Source organism: Salarias fasciatus, chromosome 16 (genome assembly GCF_902148845.1).
Source record: "Salarias fasciatus chromosome 16, fSalaFa1.1, whole genome shotgun sequence".
Classification (NCBI taxonomy): domain Eukaryota; kingdom Metazoa; phylum Chordata; class Actinopteri; order Blenniiformes; family Blenniidae; genus Salarias; species Salarias fasciatus.
The window spans coordinates 29,814,635-29,842,329 of NC_043760.1; the positions used below are offsets into that span (position 1 = coordinate 29,814,635).

The following is a 27,695-nucleotide window of genomic DNA, read 5'->3' on the forward strand; positions in this document are numbered from 1 at the left end:
ATATAACAGTACTGAAACCAGGAACCAGAACAACTTCCCTCCCTTCCCCAAATGCTACAAATGCTGAAACTGAAAATGAAAGTAGGAAATGCCAACTCGACTAAGAAAACTACTAAAGTTTGCCAGTGTAATTATGCTCAAACACAGTAAATGCTGGTCAAACTGAAGACAATACTGCTGAACATCAGCAGGAAATGTGAGATAGAGCAGGAATGCCTGTCCTGTGAGATAACTGTGTCACATACCAGAGGATAAGAACCGTCAAAATGTAGTGATTTCCAAAGCTAATCATGGTGAGTTGGCTCAGTCAGTGGACCCGTCCTATTAATGACAGCTGTGGAGCCAACTTCAGGCTCTGTAGCAACTGAGCTTCCCCACCTCGCAGATGGACAACAGAGCCACGGAAAGCCCTCCTCCCCGCTCAGGTTTCAACCGGGCTCGTCAAAATAAATATATTTACTGAAAGCACCGATCAGCAGATGTAAAGTCAGATTCGTTCCATGTCCGTTATCTTTACCATTTAGGTTTACCCCTCCGGTGAAACCGCAGCCACCCTGGAGGTTCTGCATCTGGGTCCAGCAGGATTAATGTTCTATTTAATGTCTTTTATCGCTTTTTTAAATAAACAAACCCTCCACAATTAGTGAATTTCACTCTGTGCAGGCAAAAGAAGGTGTGTGTGTGTTAAAAAGGAATATTCCAAGCTTTCACTGTGAATCAGTGTAGGACAGGCTGCTGGATGGGTCAGGATATTTCACCAGCTCATCCTGCAGATCCTGTCTGATGTCCAGCAGCAGTTCATGGTCGAATATCCACATTGTGGGATTCCAAACGAAAGAGCGAAAGCTGTTTTGCTAGTTTTAAACAATTCAAAGTCTTCCAGCTCTGCGTGTTTGGTGTGTAACTATGGTAACTGTAGGATTCAGAATTCTATTTCTTTCTTTACACAGTCAGTTCAGTGTAAGTATCAGGTTTTGCTATGAACTTACTCCACTATTTTTTTTTAAACATGATTTAACAAAGTCAAACGGAAAAGGCATCATCTCTAAATCAAGGCTGTCGAAATCAGATATTTCCATCACAAATATAACAAAGAAAAAGCTCGTTTTTGTGTGAATCACAACACTTGCAAGCTTGAAGGATCCAACGGCTAAACAGCAAGTTTATTTTGGTTAGGATCAGAAACACAGATCATGTCCTGAGGGCGAGATGAGGAGATAGCAACATCCCCCGACTGAAGTATGGCGAGGATGGCGGCGGCGGCGTGTGGTGTTCAGGGAGGGTGATGAGTGGTGGAGATGGTGCGTTACAATGCCGGGTGAGCGGGAGAGGGGAGCGCCGGCTCTCCGCAGCGGAGAGCAGCAGTGAATATTTCCATGGCAAACTCCGACAGCAGGGAGACGACGCCGGACCGCAGCCGCTCGGCTCCAGCTGCTCAAAGAGTTCATTTTCTATTCAATAAAACCGAGGTTTAGTTGAAATGAAAAACAAAAGGCACAATGATTTTCAACTCATTCTTGTCTTTAATATGCACAAGAGTTGAAAGCATCAATGAGCCACCTTAAAGAGAAGATTTCAATCTAAAATTTATAAAAAGATATAAACAATCAGAGGCCAAAACGCTGTCTGTTGCTTTTCTCCTATTATTTTATTTAAAACAACTTTTCATTAGCAAGTAAAAATCTTGCAACAAACATAAGCTTGTATCTAATTCAGATACAAGGCAACGAAATTGTAAATCTTTAAAGTGGCTCGGTCTAGTCTGCTAGTTCATGACTGTACACCCTCTCTATTGTTTGTTTTGTTCAGTAATAAACAGCTAGTCCCAAAAACAAGCCCGGGCCGCTTACAACAACCCCTACCCCGAAATCTTAAAACCCCGCCCGCGCTCTGAACCCCTGGGAGTATTTAGCAGCCAACCCGGGGGTCGAAAAGTCTTGGAGAAGCAGGACCGAGGGTCGGGGTCTGAGGCGCTCGCCCGAACCCCGGCCCGTGCGCTCGCCTCCGGGGACATGGGACGGCACATCTCAAACAGCCCGTCACCACCAAGAAAAACAAAAAAAAAATCCAAAACAGCCGGTTCCAATTTATCAGCATATCATCATCACAATACATATGCAAGTCAAATAAAAGAAATATTGCTTCAACAAAAAAAAAAAAAACCCTCCCCAGCCATCTGTGACAGTTATCGTCCATCCAATGACTGTCAGCTGCAGCAGCTTTGTACAGGCTTTATGTAAATATATTCATATATATTCATTAGACGGCAAGGAGAGATACACATCACATTTTATTTTTACAATTATTCAAATTGAGTGATGACGTGTGACCTCTTCACTGAAAGTAGTTAAGTACTGTACAGATCAGGACCTGTACTCCTTTCAGAAGTCTAGTCTTCAGTGAGTATAGGTCCCTGTCTGCAGGCAGAAATCATTATGTCTCTCTGACGTGTGCATAAGACTAAAAGAAAAAAAAAAAAAAAAAAAAAAGGAAAAACAGACATCGGTAAACTCCACAGACTCAAACTGAAGGAGCTGAAACATGTAACTAATGTCTGAGGAGCGGAGCGCGCTTCCAAATAATTAAAACAACCTTAGAGTCTGATATCAAGGACGATTTTAGTTGGATGTGTTGTTGAACCCACCCCTCCCCATACACACACACTCGCACACACTCTCTCACACACACACACACACACACACACACACCTTTCAGAGCTTCACATTACAGGGGAGTCCCGAGCAAACAGTTCACTGGATGGCAGACAGGTGACGGCGCTCCGGCGGGGGCGGGGGTGGGTGGGGGGGGGTGAACGCTACAGCTGACATGCTCCACTGTCTCTCTGCCTTCACCCAGAGGCGCTTCCTCCCGTGACGGGCGTTCACGTCCATCAGAACAAAAACGCGGCCGCGCTGCTGCATCGCCAGCAGGCCGCTCGCGGGTCTTATAGAGTTGTGTTGGAGAAGGAAAAAAAAAAAAAAGTTATGGCATTTTATTCACATTTTTGATGATTTTCTTGTTTTTTTTTTTTTCTCTTTTCTTGTTTTCAAAACAAACATCGAGTTTGATAATTCAGCGGAGGTCACGTTAAAAAAAGGTGACGTCACCGAGTCAGCAGTCCCGTCAGTCGGTTCGCCGCGGAGTCCTCGCTTCGCCTTAGAGCCCTTTCACTCCTCCCCCCGCCCCGGGCGGCGGGGGTCCGTGGTTAATCATGGCTTTAGCTCTGGGATTAACTCTTTAAACTGGGGTGTCGGTGCGCCCGCTGCACAGGAGGCGGGGCGTCTAAGTGTGCTCCTGTGTGTACTTTGTGTGTGTCGGTGTGCGTGTGCGAAGTAACACCAGAGGACGATCCAGGGAGGGAAAGCACAAAAAAAAAATAAAAAAATAACCCCACAAACAAACAGCAGTATTTCTTCCCCGTTACGTGATATGACGTCTTCTAACAGAAGTATGCACACAGATTCTAAGTGTCAAAAAGTGTGCGTGTATATTGTGTGTGTGTGTGTGTGTGTCTGTGTGTGAGATAATGTGCTTTGTGAGGACTTGACATTTGGCAATCGGATCTTGCCACGAAAGCTTTGTTTTCCTTCTGGTTTTGTTTTCGTGTGATATTTAGAAGCACTGACAATCCATCCTGATGCCGGCTGCCAGAGTGTGACGGCGCCGTTTCAATAACCACGACTGATCTGTAGTGTTCAGTGAAGGATGACCATTTGAGAGAAAAAAAAAAGAAAACAAAAAAAAAAAAAAAGAAGAAGAAAGGAGACGGCCCCACAGTGCAGAGGTGGGGTGGGTAAACCCTTCAGTGGTGAGTTTCCATGTGTGAAGTGATGTTAGGTAAATCCTTCTGTACCAGGTTGCCAGATGAGGAGGGATGGATGAATGTCTGGGGTGATTACAGAGTACCCGTGCAACTGGTCGGAACGAGCATCCCCCGCTTTCAGAAATTAAACTCCTTCGTTTGCATGTTGGAAGCTGGGTCAAAGTTGAAGGTTCCTCCTTGAGTGGTGTCGGGGAGCAAGTTCTCATCAATCTGGAAAAAAGACAACAAAGACGAGTCACATGGGAGCCGAGAGGGGAAAAAAAAAACCCCGGTGAGAATCTCGTGACAGGAACTTACATCGTCTCCTGAAAAGTACTGATCAATAATCTCAAAGGCGAGTTTGTAGATGTCCTCGTTCTCGTGCTGCTGCAGGTTTTCTATCTTCTCCAAACCTGGAAGACACAGTTAGGTTGATATTAGGAGCTCACACAGTCCGGGTGAGTCGGATACGCCGCTCAACCTCCCGAGAAACGGAACGACAGAGGAGCCATCCTGAGAGAGAGAGAGAGAGAGAGAGAGAGAAACGGGAGAGGACAGCGAGGAGGGGTGCAGTCGGACACACACCTCCACACTCCTCGATGATCTCTGCGATGTTGCTGGCCTCGTCTCCAGCCATGATGAGGATGTTCTTCAGGCCGTCCAGCACAACCTGGACCACCTGGGAGTCCTTCACAGACAGCAGGTTACAGAACGGCGGGATGACGTTCTGCTCCACCAGGTACTCCACCTGCACACACACACACATACACACACACGCGATTATGAGTGAGGACAGAGTCAGCTGTCAATTTTCATTATTTAACCATTTTGAAAAAAATTCTACTCAATTTATACGTCTGTCTTCATAATTCTGGGGTTTTGTTTGAGGGGAAAAAAAAGAAAGTGTGACCGATACACCAGCCTGCTGCCTCCCAGCAGCAAACGCTCGGAGCTGAGCCAGGTTTCTCCATCGCTGGTCCCCAAACCCGCCTCACCTGGTCTTTCCTCCCGCTGATGGTGAGGTTGCTGATGGCCCATGCCGCCTCCTTCTGAGTGCCAAAGTCACCCTGTGGAGAGACAGGCTGTCACACACATGCACTGAGACACTGATTTTTCCACAGTGTGCAGAGAAGCGGGGCTGCGTTTGCATTCGCGCTGCACATTTCACGAGTCGAGAACCGCAGCGAGGGAGCGGCGGCGTGCGTCTGCGAGGAAACGGAACAGAAGGCGCGGCGGACGCGAACTCCGCCGACGGACAAACCTTGGCCAGTTGGTGGATGATCATAGGAATCAGGCCGGCGTCGATCACAGCCTGGACCTGCTGCTGGTTCCCGGCCGTGATGTTGGACAGGAACCAGACCGCTTCCTGGAAACGGACCAAGCGGGAACGGTTACAAGCAGCGCCAGAGCCTCGGCGAACACGATGCGCCGGTCATTCCTGGATTCAACATGGCCGCCTCACAAACAGACGGCCTCCTCCAGTGACTGGAGACGTGCTCCAGAGTACGACAAGCTCCGTAAATTCCAGGAACTTCACAGCAGTCGATCAAGCAGCGCGTACTTTGACAGTGAACACCGAGAAAACGCCGTAAAAACGAGTTTCGGGCTGCGGCCGCGGTACCTTGTTGATCTTCTCTTTCGGGTGTGTGAGCAGGTTGGGGAAGTGTGAGAGGACCTCGCTGTTGAGGACGACCTGTGTCTGCTCGTCCGTCCCCGTCACGATGTTCCCCACTGCCCTCAGAGCCGCCGTCTACGGAGGAGGAAGAGCAAACGTCGGCAAACGTTCACCAGGCGCTAGAATGAAGAACCCCACGGCGAACCGCACCTGAACTTTGACCTCCTGGTGGCTGAGGAGAGGCACGAGAAATGGAACGACCCCAGAATCAATGACCATCTGGATCTGTTCGTTGCCCCCGTCCGTCAGGTAAGACAGAGCCCACACTGTGTCTACTAGGATCTGAGCACAGGAGGAGAGGTTCTTCACCCACCGCTCAGGAGCCAATCACGCTCAACACGACGGCGATTCAACGGGATACTCACGTTAATGTCAGTGTGATATATTAGCACACAAAGGGCGGGCAGAATCTGCAGGGGGAAGAGGAAAGCAGGAGAAACACAGTGAGGAGATGAAGGCAGATCAGGGCAGTGCCGAAGCCGGTTCGGCTTTAAAGAAGGTACTGGAAAACCTCAGAGACTCGGACACACACACCTCTTGCACAGTCTCCATGGGCGGAGGCGGATCCTTGTTGCGGCACAGGTTAACGATGACCCAGGTGACATTGCGGAGGAAGGTGATTGGGATGGACGGGTCGATGAAGGTGAGCAGGGGCTTGACCACGCCCAGGGAGATGACGTAGTCCCTGCACTGCGGGCCGTCACCTGCAGGGAGGAGAGCCGGCGGTCAGACCCGGAGCCCCGCTTCCGGCGGGGCGGCCGCACGGCGGCACTCACCGATAATGTTTCCTAAGGCCCATACGGCCTGCTCGCACACGTTCTGGTGGGGAGACTCTAGCAGCCGCAGGAACAGCGGCACTGCGTCTGCACAAACAAACAACAACAACAACAGGTCAGACGCCGCCGCTCTCCGCCACAAGGAAAGCCAGTGCAGAGGTGAGGAAAAAATATCCTCTTATAGTTTGTTTAAGCAGAAAAACCACTAGGTGGAAATACCAACCGAGCCTGAAAACATGCTAATAGCTGCTAATTCGCACATTAAAACGTGTGGAAAATTAGCAGGTAAGCTCTGATTCAGAGGAGCTCGGCGGCTGCGCTCGATGGCACTCGGCTATTTTTCATGTAAGTCCTGTTTAATCGTGTAGCACAGACAGAACCAGACATCATTTTCCATTTAACTCATTAAATAATAAATCATACCGCAGGCAACGGGCCAAAAAGCAGACAGTTCTTACTGTCATTAAATTAACAGCATCTAAAAGAAATAAAGTGTTTTTGAAGAGACGTTAAGAATTGTATTTACACCTCTAAGTGCCTGCTTCGGTAAAAGGGAAGTTATTTTAAGACCACTGATCATAAAACCCACTTTTCAGCCAAGTTACATGTTTGATAAAAAGCCACAATCGACAAGTCACCGCGTCTGACCGGGAGAAAAACCCCAACGTGCTTGGTGGGCAGGCTGCAGACGGTGTGTAAACACAGCCGGGAGGGGGGAGGCCGGGCGAAGACGGAGCCACGGGGGAACTTACGGGATTTGACCACAGCCTGAGTCTGTGCCGACGTCCCGGACGCAATGTTGGTCAGAGCCCACGCTGCCTCGAACTGGAGAGAGGGGCTGGGACGAGGAGGGACAGAACAGCTTGTTTACATGTTTTCACAGCAGGGGGGAGGAGGGGGGGGGGGGGGGGGCTGGGTTAAGACCAAGAGAACATTAATATTATCTCATTTTCAAGGCTGATCTGGAATCAGTATTTCACAACAAGGTTATTAACTAACCCTTTCAAACCGTGTGTGTGTGTGTGTGTGTGTGTGTGTGTGTGTGTGTGTGTGTGTGTGTGTGTACTTCACAATAGACGATCGTCCATAAAAGAAAGAAATGATGCAACAGAAAGAGTTCACACCCTAGCCAGCGATCGTCACACCGCCCACCAGCCGAATGCTCGGGGACTGTGGCAAAGGGTGGCGAGTCGGTCCGCCCGGTTACACGTTCTATCAGCAGAACATGATGTGGAGCTGCGGCTGGTTTCCTGAGCTCCTCACGATTTGACCAAACGGGGCTTGTTTGGAGACACGGGCTTCATTTCCCACCCTGTTACACATTCTCAAGAGATGCCAGTCTTTTGGTTTTTTTCTCTCTTTAATGCGGCATGTTTTACTTAAAAGTCAAAGTCAACATGCTTGGCTTTCTGCCAGGACGCGATCCCCGTCTGAAAATTAGTGTCCTGATTTACACACACTGTCTACAGCGATCCCGTCTCTCCTGGCCTGCCGTGATCAGACCTTCACAAGTTCTTCGACCCCGACGATCCGGCCGGCCCTCTCAGTGGACACAAGGTCCTGGGAATTTGGGAACTCCGAGAGACAGGAATGTTGATATATTTGGCTTGGCCCGCGCTGAGAGGACCAGCCAGCTGCCCCGCATGCCTCCACACACTCTCACGTGTGGACACAGTGGGAAACAGCCTCGTGTGCACAAAGCCAGCGTAGTAGCGGAGGCAGCGCGGTATCATCTGTAACCCTGAAGACACACGGCCCGGCCACGGCGAGACAGGACCAGAAGGGAAACAACGCCGTTAGCTCGCAGACTCACTTGTCGTCTCTTTCCAGGCATTTGACTAAAATGGGCAAAATCCCAGACTGTATCAAGTCATCGATGGGAGGGTTTCTGTCACTGGAGAGCAGTTTTCTGAAAAGGAGCACGGAGACTGGTTACAAAACGTAAAGAACAGTAGTTCAGAGGTTTACAGAATGTGCTCTGTCGGCGGCTCACCTGGCTGCCTGCACAGCGCTGAGCTGTATAACTGCATTGCTACTTGTTGCGTTCTGCAGCAGCAAAGAGTTCGTGTTAGCGCCGCAGAAATACAAACCGGGAAAGACTTGATGAACAAAACATGAACATAAATCCTAACCTGTAAGATGGCAGCAAGCGTAACTTTTTGCTGCAAAAAAAAAAGGGAAAATCAGCAGTCAGTTTGCAAGCTGGAACAGATCTGACACTGACCTGCAGATGTTTGAAATGTTTCTGCAGAAGAAACAAAGAGAAGGTCTGACAGCAGCTCACTCCGCTGACCCTGCATTCACACAGCCTGACACAAACACATGCACATGTTCTTAAATGTTTCCCTGAACCTTTGCTCGGGTGTTCCCTGTACATTAGAGGTTTCCCAGGCTTCATCCTAAAACAGTTTGAAGGTAATAACAGCGACATATTTTCCTCCGGGCTAAAAGAGACGAGCGCCACGCTGTTGAGAGCGATAAAGTTGGAGGATGCCTCCATATCTCAGGATGTCAGTCCTCTCCTGCGCTCACTCCTGACTGGGATGGACCGCTCGCTATTCTGTTAGCTGCCACACTGAAAAGCTACGTGCGTTTGTACACACTCCCCTCTTGATTTCGACCCATCGTCTAAGCAGGCGCGTCTCACTCTCTCTCTCTCTCTCACACCCACACTTACTCCTTTGAAGTCTAAGTCGACGTCCGAGTCCTCCAGACTTTCCTCCTGCGGGACGTTTCTCTTCTTCAGTAAATGTTCGTCTCGTTTGTTCTGACAAGAGGAGAGAAGACAGAAGAGCCGTGAGGGGAGGAGAAGCTATTCATCAATGCACAGAAGAAAGACAGACCCAGCGAATCTGAACCCACCTCCAGACCGTTTCCCCCGCTGTTTCCTAAACTTTCACCTTTCGGAATGTGGCCTACATGTTGGAAATCCTGCTCCGAAGTCGCTAATCCTGAGAAAACTGCCTGCAGGCTAATCCACACAACAAGCACCTGCTCCTCTCTGAAGGACACTGAACCCTCACCTATTAACCCCGCGCGCACCGAGCGCCCCCATCCAGCACGCACTCACCCAGCGTGGGTCTTGGGGCCATGTGAGTCAGTGGTAGGAGGAGATTCCCTTGCCCTACATTCCGGCGCATCGCGCCGCCGTGCGTCACCGATGACTAATCAGCCAGTGCAGTGCGTCTCGCTGCTCTGATCCACTCGGATGAAATGCGCCAGACTTTGTGACCACCTCAGCACGCCGCAGCGGTGACGTTTCAGGCTTCAGCACATCCGACTGTGCCCACATCCACACCGAGCCTCTGCATGGGAGCAACCCCGGGACGCTGCGACTTCCTCTGCACTGCTTCACCCTCTTCAAATCTCATCTGACAGCATGTTTGGGTTATAAACTGAGCACGCTGAATTTATGTCACCGCGTCTCGCACAAGATTAGCAGAAGCAGCAGGAACATTCCTCGGCCTCTACATGCATATTTTTCCAGTTTCAGGACACAATGCGTCTGAAATGACATAACAAGAAGCATGCAGGTCGTCTTGAACCCGGCCAGAACGCAGCTTCTGGTCAGAGCTACTCCACATTCAGCAGGTGTATTTCACACCTGACTCACACGCCACTGTACAGGTTAACCCTTGCGTTTATTCCTTATTTCTTTTAATCATGTATCAGTATTTTTGGTCTATTTAAGGTAATTCTGATGAGATGAATCTAAAACATTTGAAAAGAACACTTTCATGTCCTCATTCAAACATCGAGCACTCAATTTGCATTCTGTGTTTTACCGTTCTATTTATATTCGAGAGCAAATGGGACTGGCGTCAGACTGTAGAGAGAAAAGTCTGAAGACCTCAAGTGACCCGAGAGCCGGAGGAAGACGCCGCGTCTCAGAAACATGAATGCTGCACATCGAGGCCAAATGATGAAGGGAGACAACCAAAAGAAGGGCAGCGATCTGAACGACTGCTTTTATACGCAAGACGACACATACCGCACACTGCAAATACACGTTTCCTGACGTTCTCTACTGTGAAAGAAAAAGGACACACGCCTGTGCTTCCTCCGTTCAAATGCAATGCTTGTACGGATAAAGGCATCTCAACCTGTGCAAATTGTGACTCATTCATTTAAAATGAGCCTTCGACTTAAAAAAAAAAACTCAGCGAGACAAACAGGAGCAGGACAGGGCTGATTCTCAAGACATTCGTACCCTCAGTACTGTATCGCCAGTTACAAGCAACAGCTTCCCTGTGACTTTGTCTTCACGCCTTAAAACGATGCATCAGTATGAGTTAGAAATGCCCCATCAGGCCAGGGAGGCTGTCTCCCCGCCGGAGCTACTGAAGCAGCTCCCAGGTGTCGAATCACAGCCGGTCCAGGAAGCACTCGCTCCCCGTACTCATAAAATGATGATATAAAGCTCAACGGTCACCTCGTTACAGCAACACAGACCCAAGACTCCAGAAGATTAAATGTGCCGTAATATAAAACGTCCATGAAAAGAAGTGTCTCATAATGAAACATAAACTACTGTTGTTGTTGAGGTACGACAGGCAAACGTCGTCCACGGGAGTCGCTCAGCGTCTCCGCCGGCTTATCGGGACCGGGAGGCCAGCAACAGTCAGTTTAGGAGAGAAAACACCGTCTTTGTAGTTCTGACAGCAGTCTAATAAAAGCACAAGCGCTCCACTGCACTGCCAGGCTCCTGGTGCACCGCACCGACACGTTCAGCGGTAAAACAGCCAACTTCTTCCTCCGGGGACACAGCAGAGGGTCCGGGCGAGAACCAGACGCAAAATACTTCCTGTGGGAGACGCTGGGGGAGGCTCACCAGGCAAGTTCCTCCTGGGGGGGGCAGAGCAGCTGCAACATGCTATCGGCTCAGAAAATAACTCAAACCAAACTCTTTACATTAGACTTTTGTTTTAAAAGAATAATTATTATCCGTCAGAACACAGGTGAAGGTCCTCCTCACATGTGTCTTTCTCTGTCACCGACAGCTCTCTCTGATAATGCATCGTTTGAAAGAAGTGATTTTTCCTCCCATAGACTGCCATTCATTTGTGGAGGGACTTTCTCCAATCAGAGTGGACCGACTCCTCATAAGGACGACGGTACAGGCATGAACAGTCGGCAGTGATTTCATGATGTGACTGACGCTGTGTGTTTACATCAGTCGCTCTGTTCTCCAGCAGTACAGAATCCACCACAGCCCTGCTGTCGGCAACAGCTGTTCTCTGATTAACACCTCGTCTCCACGGCAACGCGCACACCTGGAGTGTAACCTGCACTTTAACAATACTTTTCCAAGATTTCTGGTACTTTGACACTAACTTTCCCTGGTATCAGACATCAGTCTCATCCTCTCCATCCATTCTCCAGTGCGACTTCATCCACGCTTCAAACCAGGCCTGCTGGACCGAGCGTCGACCTGCTGGACGGACACGCGTTTGTCCACTATTGCAGATTTTTACATTAATAATTGTTCTGAAACATTTTCACAATTGAAATTAATATTACATTTCTTTCCATACTTTGAAATGAAAGACTTTGTCAGACAGTCATTTCACCAATCAGAATCTCCGCCCAGCCAACATTTTTTATGAACTTGTGACGAGATCCCCCGCTTCAGAACATTCACTCTCCCATCTGGAGTCTCCTCCTCTCATATTAAAGAAGCCTGGACTACTGATATCGGTGAGGACATCTCAGAGGAGCTGTGGTCACCTGCTTCAGGTCGTGCGACGAATTGCTCCATTAATGCCACAGAGACTTCAGCTCCTCCAGTTTAAAGTGACATTTCTCTGTGATACCTGGCTGGTTGTGTTTTGTTTGAACCGACAGCTGTTGTGCATTTTATGCGTCTTTGTGCGTGTGTGTGTGTGTGTGTGCCTTTGTCTTGATGAAATCAGAAATTATAAATGAAGCATAGGCATCGTCCTCTGACACACGATGATCGAGCTGCTGCTCTCTGATCTTACTCCATAGTGGCAGTAAGGAGACGGCAGCGAGCGGAATGGCACAAAACTTCAGTCTAATTCATTCTGTGATGAAAACTGAGGTTGATAATACAGTAAGAGTACTAAAAAAATACAGCGCAGTAGTAGTCAGGTCTCACAAATAGTGATTTTTATTATTATTTTTATTGCAGGCTCAAATCTGAGCCTGGCGATGCTTCTCCAGAGAAAGACGAACTCAGTGCCTTGAATAAGAATTCTTAACACGGGGGTATGAAACAGATATGAGCCACAGCTGGCACAGTCCTCACATTGTTATCTCTGAAGTGGATCTCCAATTACTTCTCAAAATGTGTTCTTTTATTGTAAATATTGTTTAACATAACAAGACGGCACACTACGGGGACAGATTCTTCTGAAGGGAGCAATTTCACCTCAAGTGGCTCCGATCAGTAAACAATAGAATAGCGCATATGGAACTACTGCTTGAAATCTGTCTGCTTTAATGCAACCAAGTATTAATAAATCATTCAGAAGCTCATATTTAATCTAGTCTGGTTTTCGAACTCACAACACTCCTGAAATCTGAATAAAAACTTCTGCTTCATGAACGCTCGGCCTCAGTTCACCATGTGCCTCAAAACTAACAGATCCCAGTGAATCAGGACACTATTTACATCTTCGAAGACTTAAACAACACCTCCCGCTACTTTTAGGGAATAGTCTTTCTTTTACAGAAAGGTTTTTCATTACTTAAAAGGCGTGTATTGATTGTCTGGGAAAAAAAGCTCAATAAAAGTGATGCGCTGCGATTTTTCAGGATGAGAGACAGCGAGGCGTTTCAACACACCCTCACGCCATCTCTACACCCTCACGCCTGAATGTGGAGCAGTGTGACACTGAAAAGGTGTGTGAGCGCTGCAGGTCCACATCCTGCTCACGGCCCGCCGCCCTCTGCGTATACACACTGCTAATCCAGCACGCTGCCTCTCCGGGCACCGGGGGCTCGTCTGTATCGCCTCCGTTTGTCTGAGAGGCCATCAGATCAAACGCCTGGGAGGACTGGACACACTTAGTGAAAGCGGATGAAGCTGCTGATGTTCAGGAACCACCAAAGTACAGAAATCACAGCTGGACAGATGTAAGTTAACACAAACACCGACACTGAACCTCAGCTGAAAGAGGAGGGAAGATCAGCCGGAATCAGGGTTAAATTTCTTTCCAAACACACTCAATTGGACGGAACCGTCCACCAGAGGAGTTTACATGAGGTCTTTTCATTCTGATCCATTAGCTGCACCCACGGAAGCACGGATCAGAAACACTGATGTATCAAACAACTTAACACAACAGGAGAGGAGAAACTCTTCAAGAGGAGGAATTAATGGCGGATCGGTTGGTTTTCACAACACCTCCAGCTCTTCGCATGAATTAACTGGCACACAAGGCATGGCGTGTGTGTGTGTGTGTGTACGCGCGTCTTTTCTTACCTTTCTCAACTCGACTGTCACCTCATTTCGATGTCTTCGCATAGTCTGCAACGAAGAAAAGAAAAGCATGAAAGCATCTTGTTACATGTGCAAATTAAAAAGGCAAAAGCTTATTTCAGGGATGATGTGTGTGGATTTCATTCTGAGTGCTTCAAACAACATCAATAAACTATTTCAGGCTTCAGGATGTCATATCAGTTCTAAACGACGACATGGTCAGAGTTCTATTTCATTTCATTTTCTGCTGAATGAATCCTCTGAGCAGCAGCGCTGAAAGTCAGATGTCTGACGAACAGATACGGTGCTGAAGTGATCGCTGTATTTGTGAGTGTGCAGCGTTTCCAGAGGATTCAGAACAGTCTGAGATGGTCTGAGATCTTGTGACTGTTTGAAGAGGTTCATGTTGCCTTCCTAAATAGCTTCTTACGTAATCTGGGACAGCCATAACTCAGAAAGCTGCGGAGCAGAGAGGTGTCTCCCAGCCGCCACCAAACAACAATAAAGCCTGACTCAGACGAAACGGCCTTGACACGGGCATCCAAACACATCACACTGTCCATGACAATTACCTTAGATCTGTGTGTAAATATCACTCACGATGATCCGCTGATTTGACCTATGAGATATCCACATATTAACTGTCAGGCAGGAAAACAAAGGAGCTTATGGAGAGCAGCATGTGAGCGTTCCCCACTTCGCCTTTCAGTCCTGCTCATAATGGTGTCAGAAATGAAGAGCAATCTGTTATGCCTGACCTAAATAAATAAAAGCCAAACTGGCACCCCCCCCCCCTCTGCTCCCGTCTGAGTCATCCACGTACAAAAAAATCAGATTCATACATAGGGAGGCTCTTAAGAGGACCCGGGTCAGACATGCGAGATGCCTGAAATAGCATCAAGAATGTGCTTGGCAGAATGTGTCTGTCATAGTAGCCATGTGCTTCGCAGACTGACTCCCAGTTTCAAAACAACCCCCCTATGGGAAGTTTTTTTTTTTATTTTACAAATTGATGGTGAAACTGTCAAATGCCAGGCCGATGAGCCATTTTCAGACATACCTTTGTTTGAGGATTATCTCAGGATTACCAATAGAGCAACACTACACAGCCCTGTGTGTGTGTGTTGGTTACACTGGCACAAGGCGAGGAACAGATCTGTGCGTGTGGAGTGGATCACTTGGATCTCTCTGGTTCATCACAGTAAGCTTCCTGATCTGTAGATCTCAGGCTTCACCAAATGGTGTACAGATCATGTCAATGAAGACAAACACTGTCGTAGTGATTTAAAATTAGAAGTGTGAGTGTAATGATGAGGCAATATCCAGCTAATGCAGGACACCGCTGATGCTCATGTCTACTGGACGTGGCTAACAACAAATATGGGGTTTAAAATTGATCACAGCTCTAAATAAAGAAGCAAATAATATCAAACAGTTATAATTATCTAGAGAAAGATCAATTTCCACTCCCTCAGATGGATTAGGCTCCAACAGTAAAATCGCATCTTTATTAGTCATATCCAATTCCCTGCATGTAAGACTCAGCATAAATACATGTTTTATTGTGTTGTTCGGATTGGAAATACCAGGTTAAAGGAATGAGCTGGTAGCTCGGCTGGGCTGCCTCACCTGGCAGGCTATGCTAGCTTGACATTAGCTAGCTAACTAGGAGGGGCAATATTAGACCGGGGTGGATGTGGAGCAGCCATTCAAAGCTACGGCAATGTACGTGTTACTTCAAAAAATGAAGACTGAATGTGACATTGCTGAATCGGCACTGGTGCTACAGCGGGATAGCAGCCCGGGAGACGCTGAAAATATGAAGATTGAGGTGCCGGGTAGGCCGTAGCCTCGCTCACGACCGGCGTCCATCCAGCTAGCTAGCCGCTGCTAGCAGGCACTGACAGCTACATCGCCTGCTTTCAATTACTACGATTTCTAAAGTTCAGCTGTGGCGTCGCTTGCCGCTCATAAACATAAGATACTGGTGGTCGGCGTGGCGGTACTGTTAGCCTGCCAGTCGGTAGCGCCGTCGTTTATTTTCCAGATGGCTTAACGCCGCCGCTGATGGCGAACTCTGTCAGATAGCACTCGGCTAGCTAAGCTAGCTGGTCGGCGAGCAGCTGCAGCCGGGGCCGGGCTCCCCTCAGAGGCCCGCACACTGCCGCGTTTCCCACATTCAGCTCATCATCCACTTCCTCACGCGCACAGCGGCGGCTTTGCGCCCGCTCACCTCGACATCGCGCCCCTTGTTTTTAAAGCTCTTGATGCGGTGGTTCTCCAAGCCGGCGTTCTCTGCCATGGCTGTACGGGGTTTCGCTGTTTCCTCCGGCTTTCGGGATCTCCTCCGTGAAAGACGAGGCACGGCAGCTCCTGTGCTGCTGCTGCTGCTGCTGCTGGTGGATCCGGAGAGGAGGAGGCGGGGGAGGGCGGGGGGAGGACCGAGCAGATCGCAGGGGGGGGGAGGAGGAGGAGTTACAGCGGAGCCCCTGTCAGGGCTGCCCCGCTCTCCAGGACTCATAAATTCACCTGCGATTTATTGGACATAAAGTCTATTAGAGACCAGGACATAAACCGACTGCGCGCGTTCCGGGACACGATCCGGAACAGGGGCCCAAACAGTCCGGGGGACCCGGGGCCTGGAGCCTGGAGCCTGGAGCCTGGCACCCTGGCACCCTGGACCCCTCATCTCTTCACCTCCAGAGGTAGAAAACCTCTTCACGAGCCCGGAAGGAGTCAGACACACCCGGGGGTATAAAAAAAAAAAAAAAAAAGGAAAATAGCTAACGAGGACTTCCACAATGCTAAAGTGACTAAATAAAATATAAAATAAAAATACATAAATATTAAAACAAAAAAAAAGGGAAAATGTGAAATCACAACAAAAGGTAAACAAACAGAAAAATAGCATGAATGCCCAGAAGAGTTCAACCAGCTAAAACAGCTAAAAAAAAAACCTACAAAGAGAGAAATACTTCAAAAAAATACTGCAAAAATTACAAGAGAAAACAGCCGAAGAAGCTAAACGGCCAAAGGAAAAAAAATCCATAAAAGCTAAAATATTTTAAATTCCAAAAAGATTAAAATCTAAAAAAAAAAAAAACCAGATTAGTTGAAATGGTTCAAACAAAAAACCCAAAACTAATAAAGCAAAAAAAAAAAAGAAAATGCTCAATTTAATAAGTGATACAGTAAAACTGCAAAATATGCTGAAAATGACCCCCCCAGAATAAACTGTCAGAAAAACAAAGCATCATTACAGATGCTCTGTTTTGTAGCTATATGATGTTCAAAAACCATCAACTCACCAACCACAAACAGGTGCAAAGAGACTGAAAACGATGCTTTCAGACACAAAAGTTTAATGAATCAACGATATTTGGGTTTGTACAATAACATCATTAGTGCAAACAGAGGCAAGCGTTTGAAATACAGAGCTGTCACATCTCAGCAGCAGGATATGAGATTCCAACACAACACGACAGACCTTCAGATAGATATCCGATCAGCGACGATCGGCACCGGCTCATATCCTCATAACTCCAACGATACCAGGACAAGAAAACAAAAGAGCTGTTCGGGGGAGGCTTAGAACACATCGCTTCATTTTGGAAAACATCTTCCAGCACCAAACGCAACCTCTGACACTTTAGTGTGCATCACTCTACCAGAACCATCTCCTGTAACCCTCGTCTCTCTCATTCTGACTGTTTCTGTGGACAATCGGCCTCTTGTTAGTATGCAAAGTCTCACAAGGCAAAGAAAAGACATGTTTGATCTGGAACTGAATAAATACAAATAAATACAGCTTGTGTGTGGAGATGCCAGCGTGGCATTCAGATACCTAAAAACAAACGGCTCCTCATCGTACAGAAATGGGGTGAACTCAGCAGTGTGTCGGCTGTCTGGTGGTGTGTGTACACGGATTGTGAAAGAAAGCAGCGACTCAGAGTCGTTCGGTTAATACACTCAACTGTCATAAAATCAGGGTTTTTCCCATCAGTGATCAGAAATCCCCGACGTCTTGGAGGATTTCTCCGTCGTCTCAGGCAGAAAAGGTGAGAGGAAAGAAAACTAGGTGAACTCAGGTCACACACACACACACACACACAGTGAGAACATCCAGATCAAGGTCAGACTGCAGTGTCACAGAGGTCGCGATGAGATTAAGAAGAGGGCGACAACGCGAGGACGAGGCCTTCAGAAGATCTGCTGCTCGAAGAGGATCTTCTCGAATCCCTGCGGAGCCGTGTGATAGAAGTCGCTGAACTGGCAGTCTAAGATCGCGCTGTCGTCCACTGCAAGCACACAAACACACACACAACCCGGCGCTGTGAGAAAGGCCTGTCAAGTCTGGAGCGCCAGCTGCAGCTCCGCCGATCGATGGGATTGACGAAGCTCAACCACATCCTGTGTCTGCAGCCATGTGAGCTTTCACCGCTTTTCATTTGTACAGTAATAAAGGCAGGATGCGGCAGGTGAGTTAGTGTGTTTGAGTGTGTGCAAAGCCCGCTGGGAGCATTTATTCATCAATGTGGCGTTCCTGAGCCTCGCTGAATGGACTTCACTCACAGAGTTCTAACAGTCACGCAAAAGCTGCCATGAAACGTGCACTAAGTGTGAGACGTGCACATCAGTGGGTAGAAACTTCCTCTGTTCTCGATATTTCTGATGCTCCTCATATCCCACCACCTCTAAACTCTCTGCAGTGTCTACAGTTAAGTTTACTGAAAGTGGATCTTTACAGAATTAAAAATAAATATCACTTTGCATAAATGAGTTATAATTCATGCGATATTTGTTACATTATAACGGAGGTTATTGCACTCAGTTTGTCTTTAAAAGCATAAAACGCTTCATTTTTTAATAGTTTAATCCTTCATTTGGGTCATTTTCTTCATTTCAAACTTTTAAGCTGCATTTCTTTCCCACATGGCACAAGCTGCTGCACCTCTGCTGTATCTGCTGACTTTAACTGATCACTGGTTCAACCGAATTGAATAAAATAAATTCATAAAACTGATAAATAATAGATTCAGCTTTGTGCTTCCACGTGTTGGTGTCATGAGGTTATTGATCTCGCTCCCTGGCTGATTGGATTTGCTCCTTATGAGAGTGTGAGAGGCTCAGCTCTTGTGGGAGCGATCTTGAAGACACTCATCACCATGAAGCATCTTTTCAATTCTTCCCCCCAAAACTGTGATAGTTTACCTGATGGCGCCACCTAGTGATCCTGCTTTATGTCCTAGCTTTAAGCTGTCATTGTTTCAATGAAATGGTGCAGACAGTAACATTGTTTTATCTGTCTGTTTCATTGAAATTTAAATGGTCAAGTGTACTATTCATCTTTAAGCAATATTAATATATAAATATATGGAAAACACAACATGAAGAAACAATCAGTCCAGTTTCCTCATTTTCACTCTTTCTCATGAATTCTTTTACAGCATTCCTTTCTTTGGGTTCTAGATTTAAACTGTAATCTCTTTCTCTTCTAGTTGCCTGCTGTTTAAAACCATTTTAAAGGGATTTTAAGAGTATTTGCACGATCTGCCAAGTCAGGACAGCTCAAGCATTTTAACTGGAGGAGTAAAATCAATTTGCTAGATATCCATATTGTCTTCTACTGATTACTCTCATAGCTTGTTTTTCTTTTCGAGAAGAAAATTGATTGTTTCAGCACATTTAATCAAGTTTAAAGTTATTAAAATGAAATAGCGGACCTCAAACACTCCGATCATAAAGAGAGGAAAACCTCAACGTTTCCCGTTACGGCCTCAGTGTTATAAATCAGTGTGACATTTAAAGAGAATGAGGATGACTACTTTATGTTTTATGATCACTTGCCCTCACTTTGATCCACTGCTGTGACGAGAAAGAGAAATGTTTAAGATATGTCACATGAGGGTGTTGGGCTGCATCAGTTTATCACATTCACGTTATCTTAAAGGTGCTGTAGGCAGGATTTTGCTAGTCAAAGCTAATTTTTCTGCGTTTTCTTTGGATTAAATGTTAGAGTATCCATTGATAATCCTTTAGGAGTGCAGCATAATTGCACTACCGCGAGGGCGCAGCATTTCCATCTGTCTCTGTTCTTAGCTGAAAAGGAATCTCGACAGCTCCAGGTATCTTTGACCAATCAGAAGAGCCCCTGAGGCTCTATCCTGATTGGTCGAGGGGGCGCCGCTTTAAAGCTTTGTTTCTCGTGAACGCACACGAGGAAGTCCAGACCCGCATATTTACCTGCTTCATCGGGCATAACATCATCAAAACTCCCCGGAGGACACCGTCTGTTTCTACTGTAGTTCTTTAAAAAAGGCTTTGACCCCAGGCCCGCCGTGAAAAGGCCACAGGTGAATCAACCCGCCGGCGCAGGCGGCCGTGACACTGCTGGCCCCGACTCCGGGTTTCAAATCGCCATCTTGGATGGGTCAAATCGCCATCTTGCGAAGGTAATCCTCCCTACGGCACAAATTCTTTAAAAAAAGGCTTTGACCCCAGGCCCGCCGTGAAAAGGTCACAGGTGAATCAACCCGCCGGCACAGGTGGCAGCGACACTGCCGGCCCCGCTCGGCACCCCAAGGTGGACACGACTCCGGGTTTCAAATCGCCATCTTGGATGGGTCAAATCGCCATCTTGCGAAGGTAATCCTGCCTACAGCACCTTTAACTCTTCCAAGCGAGAGGGTCCGGGAGGCAGGAAGGTCTTGCCAGACGTTCCGATTTGGTTTGGTTCTTGTGAGAAGACTCGCTAATGTCACAGACTGAAATCACGTTATGTGCCGGAAAGAAACTCTCAGATGACAGCGTCTCGAAAACAAAAACTCTATGTTCTTTTGTTTTCTCAGCTAAAAAAAAAAAAACTGTGGGGACATAATTTTGCAAAAGGCCACTTTTAAAACCCTGCTGAGTTTACAGAATGTGTTTCAAAACATTTACTTTATTTTAAGAAAGAGTAATTTGATTTAACGTCACCTATACTGTAAATTCAACATCATTATTTCAACATATCAGGACATCATAAAAGTTTTAGTGGATCTTAAAGAGCAGATATACATGAGCAAAAGCGGGTAACAATGTACAAATGCTGCCCTCTAGTGGAATACTCCGGTACTTCACCAAATTTGTTTTTATATTGGAATGAGGAAAAATAAGAGCCCAGATTTAGGAATAAGGCAGTGTGTATCTCTAAAAGACTCACCATAAACGACAGGGTAGACGGTGCCTCGGATCCCCGACGCCGGACAGTGCATGTTCTTCCCATTCAGGTAGAGATTCAGCTCCACGTGGTCATACGTGATGCCCTGGCCAACACAAACACAAACTCCTTTTCAGCATCAGCAACCAGCTCCCGACATCACAGTTTATCATGGTGGAAGATGAGGAGCAAGAAAGAAAAACCCGTCTGTCTTCTTTTCTCTCTGGCAGCTGTACTTTGTCCTGCTGCACCGACAGACTTTGAGATACTCGTATCTGTGGTTAAAGTCTTGTCACGACTCGAGGCCCAGAAGGTTCAATCTTGCACTTGATTTTCTGGGAAGAGTAAAAAACTAACCAAGTGTGCAAGAAGAAGCTGAACAGACTCACTGTTTAGTCTGAGAACCACCGTGTTCAGTGGAATTAAACTGTCGCTACATTTCGATTTTAACATTTAGAACTTTATAATGTCATGTTGTGGTGACAGTAGATATATAAACACGATGAAACAGAGTGTGAAGAAACAGATACAGACTGGATTCCGGTTCAAGTGATAAAGTGAGTCAATAGGAAAGCAAATCAATCGATTTAGCAACTATTTTAAATGTCATGCAGGGTTTTCAAATGAATCAATGGACAATTTATTGATGTACTCATCCAGCAAATAAAGTGTAAAAAAGCTTCAGCGTTAAGGGCAGAGGCGTCAAACTCATTTGAGTTCTGGGGCCACAAACGGCCCACCTGCATCCTGAGCAGGCTGGACGGGTCACACGGAGCCACGCTAACCTTTAAATCCACACTCCAAACTCTGGATTTGAAGTGGAATACGCGAAACATTTTGAAGAGGTCTCTCCTTTTCCAGGTCTGCACAATTAGTTCCAAACATTTCTGTCATCTCAACAGAAAGTCTATTTTAATACTGAAGTAAAATACAGTGAAATGTCCAGAAAACTGTTGCATTCCGCAGCCTTTTGCATGCATGTTTTAACTCTCTCCCCCTGACAGCGTGGCTTTGAGGCTGCTGCTCTTAAATGTGTTCTTGCTGTCGTGCTGACATTCTGTCTGCGGTGACGAAAAGGAGACACTGACTCGATAAAGACATGTTGATAGTGAGGGTCCAGACACCTTTCCACAGTTCAGAGGTCTGCCCTCATAAAATCTTAAATCACAGGTTAATTCCGTCCTGATGCTTGGTCACTGTGTGTTCACAGTAGTGTCAAACCTCCCGTTTCAGTCTGAGGCGATCAAGTTCAAATTACACTGAATGTCAGTCAAACTGTGGAACGTCAACCGACATGTAAAACCACACTATACTGCCAGAAATATTCGCTCACCTGCTTTCACACGCGTCTGAAACCAGAGGATTCAGCCTGACACTGGTCCGGTAGTATGTACAGAACGCCTCAACTCAATGATTTCAACAGATGAGCAAATACTTTTGTCAATATTGGAAACACGTGACTCCACTCTCCAGTCTCTGGGGTCCAGATTTTCGACCAGATGCAGATAAAGCAGCTCTCTGTGGTCATGATCACAGCTCGTCGCTTTCAGAGCCGAGTCATCAGAACGCTGGACTCACCACGATGTCGCCCTCCTGGGGAAGGCTGTTCGCTGGCAGGCGGTTCTTCTCTTCGTTGTTGTGGTACACGGACCCGTCGTGCCTCAGGACCAGGCTGTTGGTGTCTCTGCCTAAAGGCACTTGGTTGAGATTGACTTTCTGCGTGGCCACACCGATCCCCCACACACCTGAAACACACACACAAACCTCAGAGTGTGTGTGTGTTTTTTTTCCTTTCCTTTTCAAGATGGAACCACTGAGACAGTGTGGTATTCCCACTGCCGCTGGCATGTCCACCACATCTGCAACTGTGACGGTTTCAGCAATAAAAGCCATGCTAGCAGTCAGTCTCCCTGTAGCCCAGCAGAGTCAGCAGAGCGTGAGACGGTGGATCTGAGAGCGTGCAGTCACAAGATAAGTGTTGCTACTAAAAACAGCAGCGTGTCAACCGTCATCTGACATGGCGCCCGCCCACACTCACCTGTGGACTGGATCTTAAACTCAAAGTAACTTTTGTTCTGGTGCAGAGGAGCGTTGGCCAGGCAGCCCCCGGTGCCACATATCCTCCGGCCGCTCTTCACAATGACGACGTCTGTGCCTGCGAGACGGAGGACAGAGGCAGAGCGGCTGATTCTACTGACGGCGGCAGGCACACTTCGATTCTGTAAAGAGACTTTGTGGGATCTTGCAAACATCATGGAATTTTAGATTGACTTTGTTTCTTCAGAGAGGATCAAATATCGAACGATCCCAGAGGTGCAGACAGACACAGAGGCTTTTTTCTTGTGGAACAGACTATGTGACGAACATGTCTATATTTTCACAATACGGAACAATTATGACCAAAAATTCAGCGTTTATTGAAAATTTTATAATTTACTTGGTGGCTTGGTGGTCCAGATTGGAGTCTCTTGCTGGCTATATTTGGCCCACAGGCCTTATGTTTGGCACCACTGCTACATACCCTTAAAGATTTAACTCAAACAACCATTCTCTAGTCAAAATATAGGCGAATTTGTTTTTCAATGAGTCATTTGACAAGAGAAAACAACACATCTTTTGTAAGGTGTGGTTGTTGGTGGAAGTGTTTTCCTATATTGTGGAACATCAAAAATACATTTTGGAAGGTTAAAAACTAAATAAATACATCCTTAAAAAGCACTGTCAGATGTTCCATCAGACTAATGTTTACTTTAGGCTGTGATTTATTTGTTGTCACATCCATCAAGTGAACCTTGTGACCAGAATGTGATGTTTGAAGCTCAAATGTGTTTCTTAGAAAAGACACTAACAGTCCCTGATTCCTTTACTCCTGAGCTCGTATAAAATGAGGATGTGTTATAAAAGCTGAGCAGCTCAGAAACAGCGGAAGTAGGAGTCACTGGATTCGACTTGTGAAGACTTCATCCAGCTGCGGGAGTCCGTCTCACACACACACACGGACACACACAACCCTGTACACACACACACATACTCACCCATGTGGTGGGTGTCTAACTGCACCGTGGGCATCTCTTTGAGGGGAATGTGCCCCGATCCGCCTTCCCCGCAGCAGCCCAGACAACACGTAAACATCGCAGCCATTCTCTTCACTGGCGGAGCATCCGGAAGTAAAGAGCAGCCATCAGAAACCAACGAGAGCGCGCGTCGCGGAGCGGCGCTCCCGCGCGGCAGCGACACCCCGCGGCCCGCCCCGGAACTGCAGCAGCGCCCGCCGCCCCCACTGTATCCAATCACAGTGCCTAAGATAGGCAGCCGCTCCTGATGGCATGGAAACAAGGGAAGAAAATCAAGGTCAAAAATTCCACACGTGACTAAGTAACTATTGGATATCGATGTTACATAACCGCGTGTGAACAGAGAGTGGATTTGGTGGGGAAAAGCTCTAAATGTGGCTGCTGGATCAGGCGCGGTGTGTGGAGGATGTGCGGCACACACACATGACTTTACTTGGCACGGCTTTGCAGAAACACTCGCCCGTTTCTGACGTGACAGCGGTCTAAATATTGACCGAGACAAGCTGCTGGAGTGTTTCTGTGCAGAAACGTGCGCCGCTAAGCCGCGACTTAAACCGAGTTGACAGTTTTTCACGCTGTAATGTTTTGCATAGCAACAGCCCCTCCCCCATCCACCAGTCAGGGATCCTCTGAAAATTGCCCAACCGGGACAAAAACGAAAACAACCCTCAAATCCGCTCCGACGCTGTCAAAGAAGTTATAAAGCGGGTACATTTTATTGTTACAATGATTTGTCATATACTGTGATTTATCTGTGCACAAAACACGCCGGTTCTCCCCTTTTCACACTTTTGGCGCGCAGCAGAAATGGTTAAACTCTGCACCCGGAAAAGGGCGAAGTCTGCACAGCAACAAGCGCCATGATTGCGTTGCACTGTGCGTCTCAGCAGCTGGTGAGTGATTCTTTTGGTCCAGTAGTTGCATGTTACTATGCGCTTGCAAAATCTGTCACAGCCCTCCTTCAGCACCTTGCCAACAGGAGCAACGCAACCGCGAACCCCGTTTGTCGATAATTTGTCGCATTGGATTGGTCAGGCGATGGCAATTTTGGGTTCATCTCAGCTCACCGCCGTCCTGCTTGTTTTGCAATACAGAGCTTAACTGGAAGGGAATTATCTGGGGTTTTTTTTTCTAGTTTTAGACCTGCAGAGTTGTTGATGATTGTGACAGATGCCGAGCCTGTGGCGCGTTTGCGGCGCATCCCGCCGTCAGCTGGACGCAGCGGGGCTTCACAGGCGAGGATGTTGCCGAACCTGAAATGCGCAAACGGAGCCGTTGGCAGAGCCCGTGCCAAGCTTTTACGCGGGCACAGCGTTACAAGTCAGTTTCACTTTCAGGATGGGAATACTCCAGAGACAGCTGGAACGTGACTGCAGAATCTGTATCCTTTGCGATGCCTCGTCGTTTTAGTGTGTGACTTCAATGCCTCTTTTTTTATTTATATATATATTTTTATTTTTATTTTTTTTTTCAAATTTGGGCTGCATCGTTCTGCATGCGCGGTGCGTATTGAGCGATCCATTTCACCAAGTGCTGAGTTGTGCTGTGCTCCATGCGTGACCGAGGCTGTGGTTTGACGTGCGGATGCTGTGTTTGCAGGGTGCCATGGATCAGCTGGAGGAGGAACTCACATGCCCCATCTGCTGCGGTCTCTTCGAGGACCCGCGGGTGTTGCTGTGCTCGCACAGCTTTTGCAAGAAATGCTTGGAGGGACTGCTGGAGGGGAACCGGGGTCCGGCTTACAGGACGCCTTTCAAATGCCCCACATGCCGCAAGGAGACCCCTCACAACGGCGCGAATAGCCTGCAGATCAACTACTCTCTGCGCGGGATCGTGGAGAAGTTCAACAAAATCCGGGTTTTGCCGAAGATGTCTGTTTGTAAACAACACTGCAGCCAGCCTCTTAACATATTTTGCGCCACTGACATGAAGCTCATCTGTGGATTTTGCGCCACCACCGACGAGCACAGAGGACACAAATTCTGCTCCCTGGAGGACGCGTACGAGCAGGAGAAGGAGGCGTTCGAGGAGCTGCTCCGCGGGGTGGAGAGCTGGCGGAGCGCGGACACCCTGTCCTGCCTGGAGACGCTCCAAGCCGGCAAGAAAAGGGCGCTGCAGTCGGTCACCAAGGACGCGGAGAAGGTGGCGGACTACTTCGACAAGCTCATCAGCAGCCTCGAGTGTAAAAGGAACGAGATCCTGTCCGACTTCGAGACGCTGAAGCTGGTGGTGATGCAGGCGTACGACCCGGAGATCACCAAGCTGAGCGCGGCGCTGGAGGAGCAGAGGCAGGCGCTCGGCATGGCCGAGTCCTTCAGGGGCGCCACGGACCCCCTCTGCTTCCTGCAGCAGATGCAGGAATTCAGGGAGAAGTTCAGGGTCCTCCAGGACACCCCGCTGCCCTCTCGGAGGGACATAGACGTCGGTCCGCGCGTGCGTAATTTCGATGTGAAAAAGTGGGATTCACTGAGACTCAGAGAAGTGGACAAGATCTCAGTCCCACACGAGAATGGCTCGTACCGGACCGGCTCCCGGAGACCGGTGCCCAGGTGGATCGTCCTGAGTATGAGTCTGTTACTGGCCACACTCCTCCTCCTCTTCCTCCCGCTGCCACCGCACAGCATCGCAGCCTGGGTGACATCTCGGATTGACCCTCTCCTCAGTGCGGTTTCCCTCCAACTCTCCCACACTGGCGCGTACCTGCAGGGAATGACTGACATGTGCACGAGTCTGATCGATGCAGGTCAGGAATGCATAGTAAAGTTAATAGACTCCACTGTCCATTTTATTGGCAGTTGTAAGTTACCATAATCACCCTGACATCTCACCCACAAATTAATTTCTAAGTGAGGGGTGAGATGTGATAATGCGACACAGAAAATGTAAACACTGAACTGAAGTTCCTTTTTTTTTTTTTTTAGTTTTGAAGAGGTTGAATCGACAATGAAGTGTCAGCAACCGAACTAAACCATCCTGTAGACAGCTACTGCCATTTCAAAAAATATATTTTCTACTTGTCCAAGATGACTTTGATAAATAAATCTAAGAAATGTAAGTCACGTCCATGTTTTGCATTTATTCATTCCGACAGATCTCATTTGGGAGCTATTTAAGGGACACGTCGTGCGTAAAAGTGTGATCCGAAGCCTCTTTCCCATGCACGGAGCGCGTCCGCGCCACAGCGATGCTGCTGCAGCCTCCTCAAGGTTACACACGTTGCATAACAGGGCCCGTGTGAAATATTCAGCAGGCTGCAGCCACACGGCACGGCGAGGAGAAGGCGAGCGCCGCAACAATCGCACCTGATTTTAATGACTCCTAAAATAAAGTCAGAATCTGCATCGTCAGATCGTTCAATTCATCACTCGCTGTTGCGGAGTCAGATTTTACAGGAGTGTGTGTGCGAGTGTGTGTCTCAGCTCAGCTTGCCTGGTGTGTGAAGTGAAATATCTGCAGATGATGAAATTAAAACTGCAGCATTTCCCCCCCTCCTGACAGATACCTAATATCAAAAGTTGCGCATTTATTAAGATTGATAAAATTCCATTTTTGGCTTATCATTTAGTTTTTTCTTTAACTAGGTCAAAGCAAAGGACAGAATTGCGTCGAGTGAGGATCGTTAATCATTTTATATATTTATTCTCTTAATTAGGAAGAGGAGGGAATCCTTGTGAGATCAGACCGTCATGGAGCGAATCCGTGATGTCGGCACTGACCATAATTCAG

The 27,695-nt window shown here is 47.5% G+C and overlaps 3 protein-coding genes across 3 annotated transcripts; 1 reads left to right on the top strand and 2 right to left on the bottom strand.

The window, feature by feature from the left end:
- Positions 1–1,646: 1,646 nt before the first annotated feature.
- kpna3 (karyopherin alpha 3 (importin alpha 4)) lies at positions 1,647–16,100 on the bottom strand. Its single transcript, XM_030112651.1, has 17 exons — positions 15,931–16,100; positions 13,701–13,745; positions 8,931–9,020; positions 8,386–8,415; positions 8,247–8,299; positions 8,067–8,162; positions 7,006–7,091; positions 6,254–6,340; positions 6,012–6,181; positions 5,843–5,887; positions 5,628–5,759; positions 5,424–5,552; positions 5,064–5,168; positions 4,798–4,869; positions 4,388–4,550; positions 4,121–4,215; positions 1,647–4,033 (listed from the first exon to the last, which is right to left on the bottom strand). Exons 1-17 carry the CDS (start codon positions 15,997–15,999, stop codon positions 3,941–3,943), a joined length of 1,560 nt encoding a protein of 519 aa, XP_029968511.1. The 5' UTR covers positions 16,000–16,100; the 3' UTR covers positions 1,647–3,940.
- Positions 16,101–17,037: 937 nt separating this feature from the next.
- spryd7b (SPRY domain containing 7b) lies at positions 17,038–24,133 on the bottom strand. Its single transcript, XM_030111435.1, has 5 exons — positions 23,931–24,133; positions 22,934–23,050; positions 22,474–22,640; positions 20,899–21,001; positions 17,038–17,995 (listed from the first exon to the last, which is right to left on the bottom strand). The coding sequence occupies exons 1-5, from the start codon at positions 24,034–24,036 to the stop codon at positions 17,898–17,900; spliced, it is 591 nt and encodes a 196-aa protein (XP_029967295.1). The 5' UTR covers positions 24,037–24,133; the 3' UTR covers positions 17,038–17,897.
- Positions 24,134–24,764: 631 nt separating this feature from the next.
- On the top strand, positions 24,765–27,129 carry trim13 (tripartite motif containing 13). The gene is made up of 2 exons (XM_030111434.1): positions 24,765–24,862; positions 25,569–27,129. The coding sequence occupies exons 1-2, from the start codon at positions 24,830–24,832 to the stop codon at positions 26,778–26,780; spliced, it is 1,245 nt and encodes a 414-aa protein (XP_029967294.1). The 5' UTR covers positions 24,765–24,829; the 3' UTR covers positions 26,781–27,129.
- The last annotated feature ends 566 nt before the right edge of the window (positions 27,130–27,695 follow it).

What these genes read in the sequence shown, in the direction of transcription:
- kpna3 (XM_030112651.1), bottom strand. Translation starts at nt 15,999, where the DNA reads ATGGCAGAGAACGCCGGCTTGGAGAACCACCGCATCAAGAGCTTTAAA. An exon ending in TCGACTTAGACTTCAAAGGA is followed by an intron (nt 8,416 to 8,930) that starts GTAAGTGTGGGT and finishes TTTTTTTTGCAG; the next exon opens with CAAAAAGTTACGCTTGCTGC. An exon ending in CGCTTGCTGCCATCTTACAG is followed by an intron (nt 8,300 to 8,385) that starts GTTAGGATTTAT and finishes TTGCTGCTGCAG; the next exon opens with AACGCAACAAGTAGCAATGC.
- spryd7b (XM_030111435.1), bottom strand. Translation starts at nt 24,036, where the DNA reads ATGGCTGCGATGTTTACGTGTTGTCTGGGCTGCTGCGGGGAAGGCGGA. An exon ending in GTTTAAGATCCAGTCCACAG is followed by an intron (nt 22,641 to 22,933) that starts GTGAGTGTGGGC and finishes TGTGTGTTTCAG; the next exon opens with GTGTGTGGGGGATCGGTGTG. An exon ending in CGTCTACCCTGTCGTTTATG is followed by an intron (nt 17,996 to 20,898) that starts GTGAGTCTTTTA and finishes GTGTGCTTGCAG; the next exon opens with TGGACGACAGCGCGATCTTA.
- trim13 (XM_030111434.1), top strand. Translation starts at nt 24,830, where the DNA reads ATGATTGCGTTGCACTGTGCGTCTCAGCAGCTG. An exon ending in ACTGTGCGTCTCAGCAGCTG is followed by an intron (nt 24,863 to 25,568) that starts GTGAGTGATTCT and finishes CTGTGTTTGCAG; the next exon opens with GGTGCCATGGATCAGCTGGA.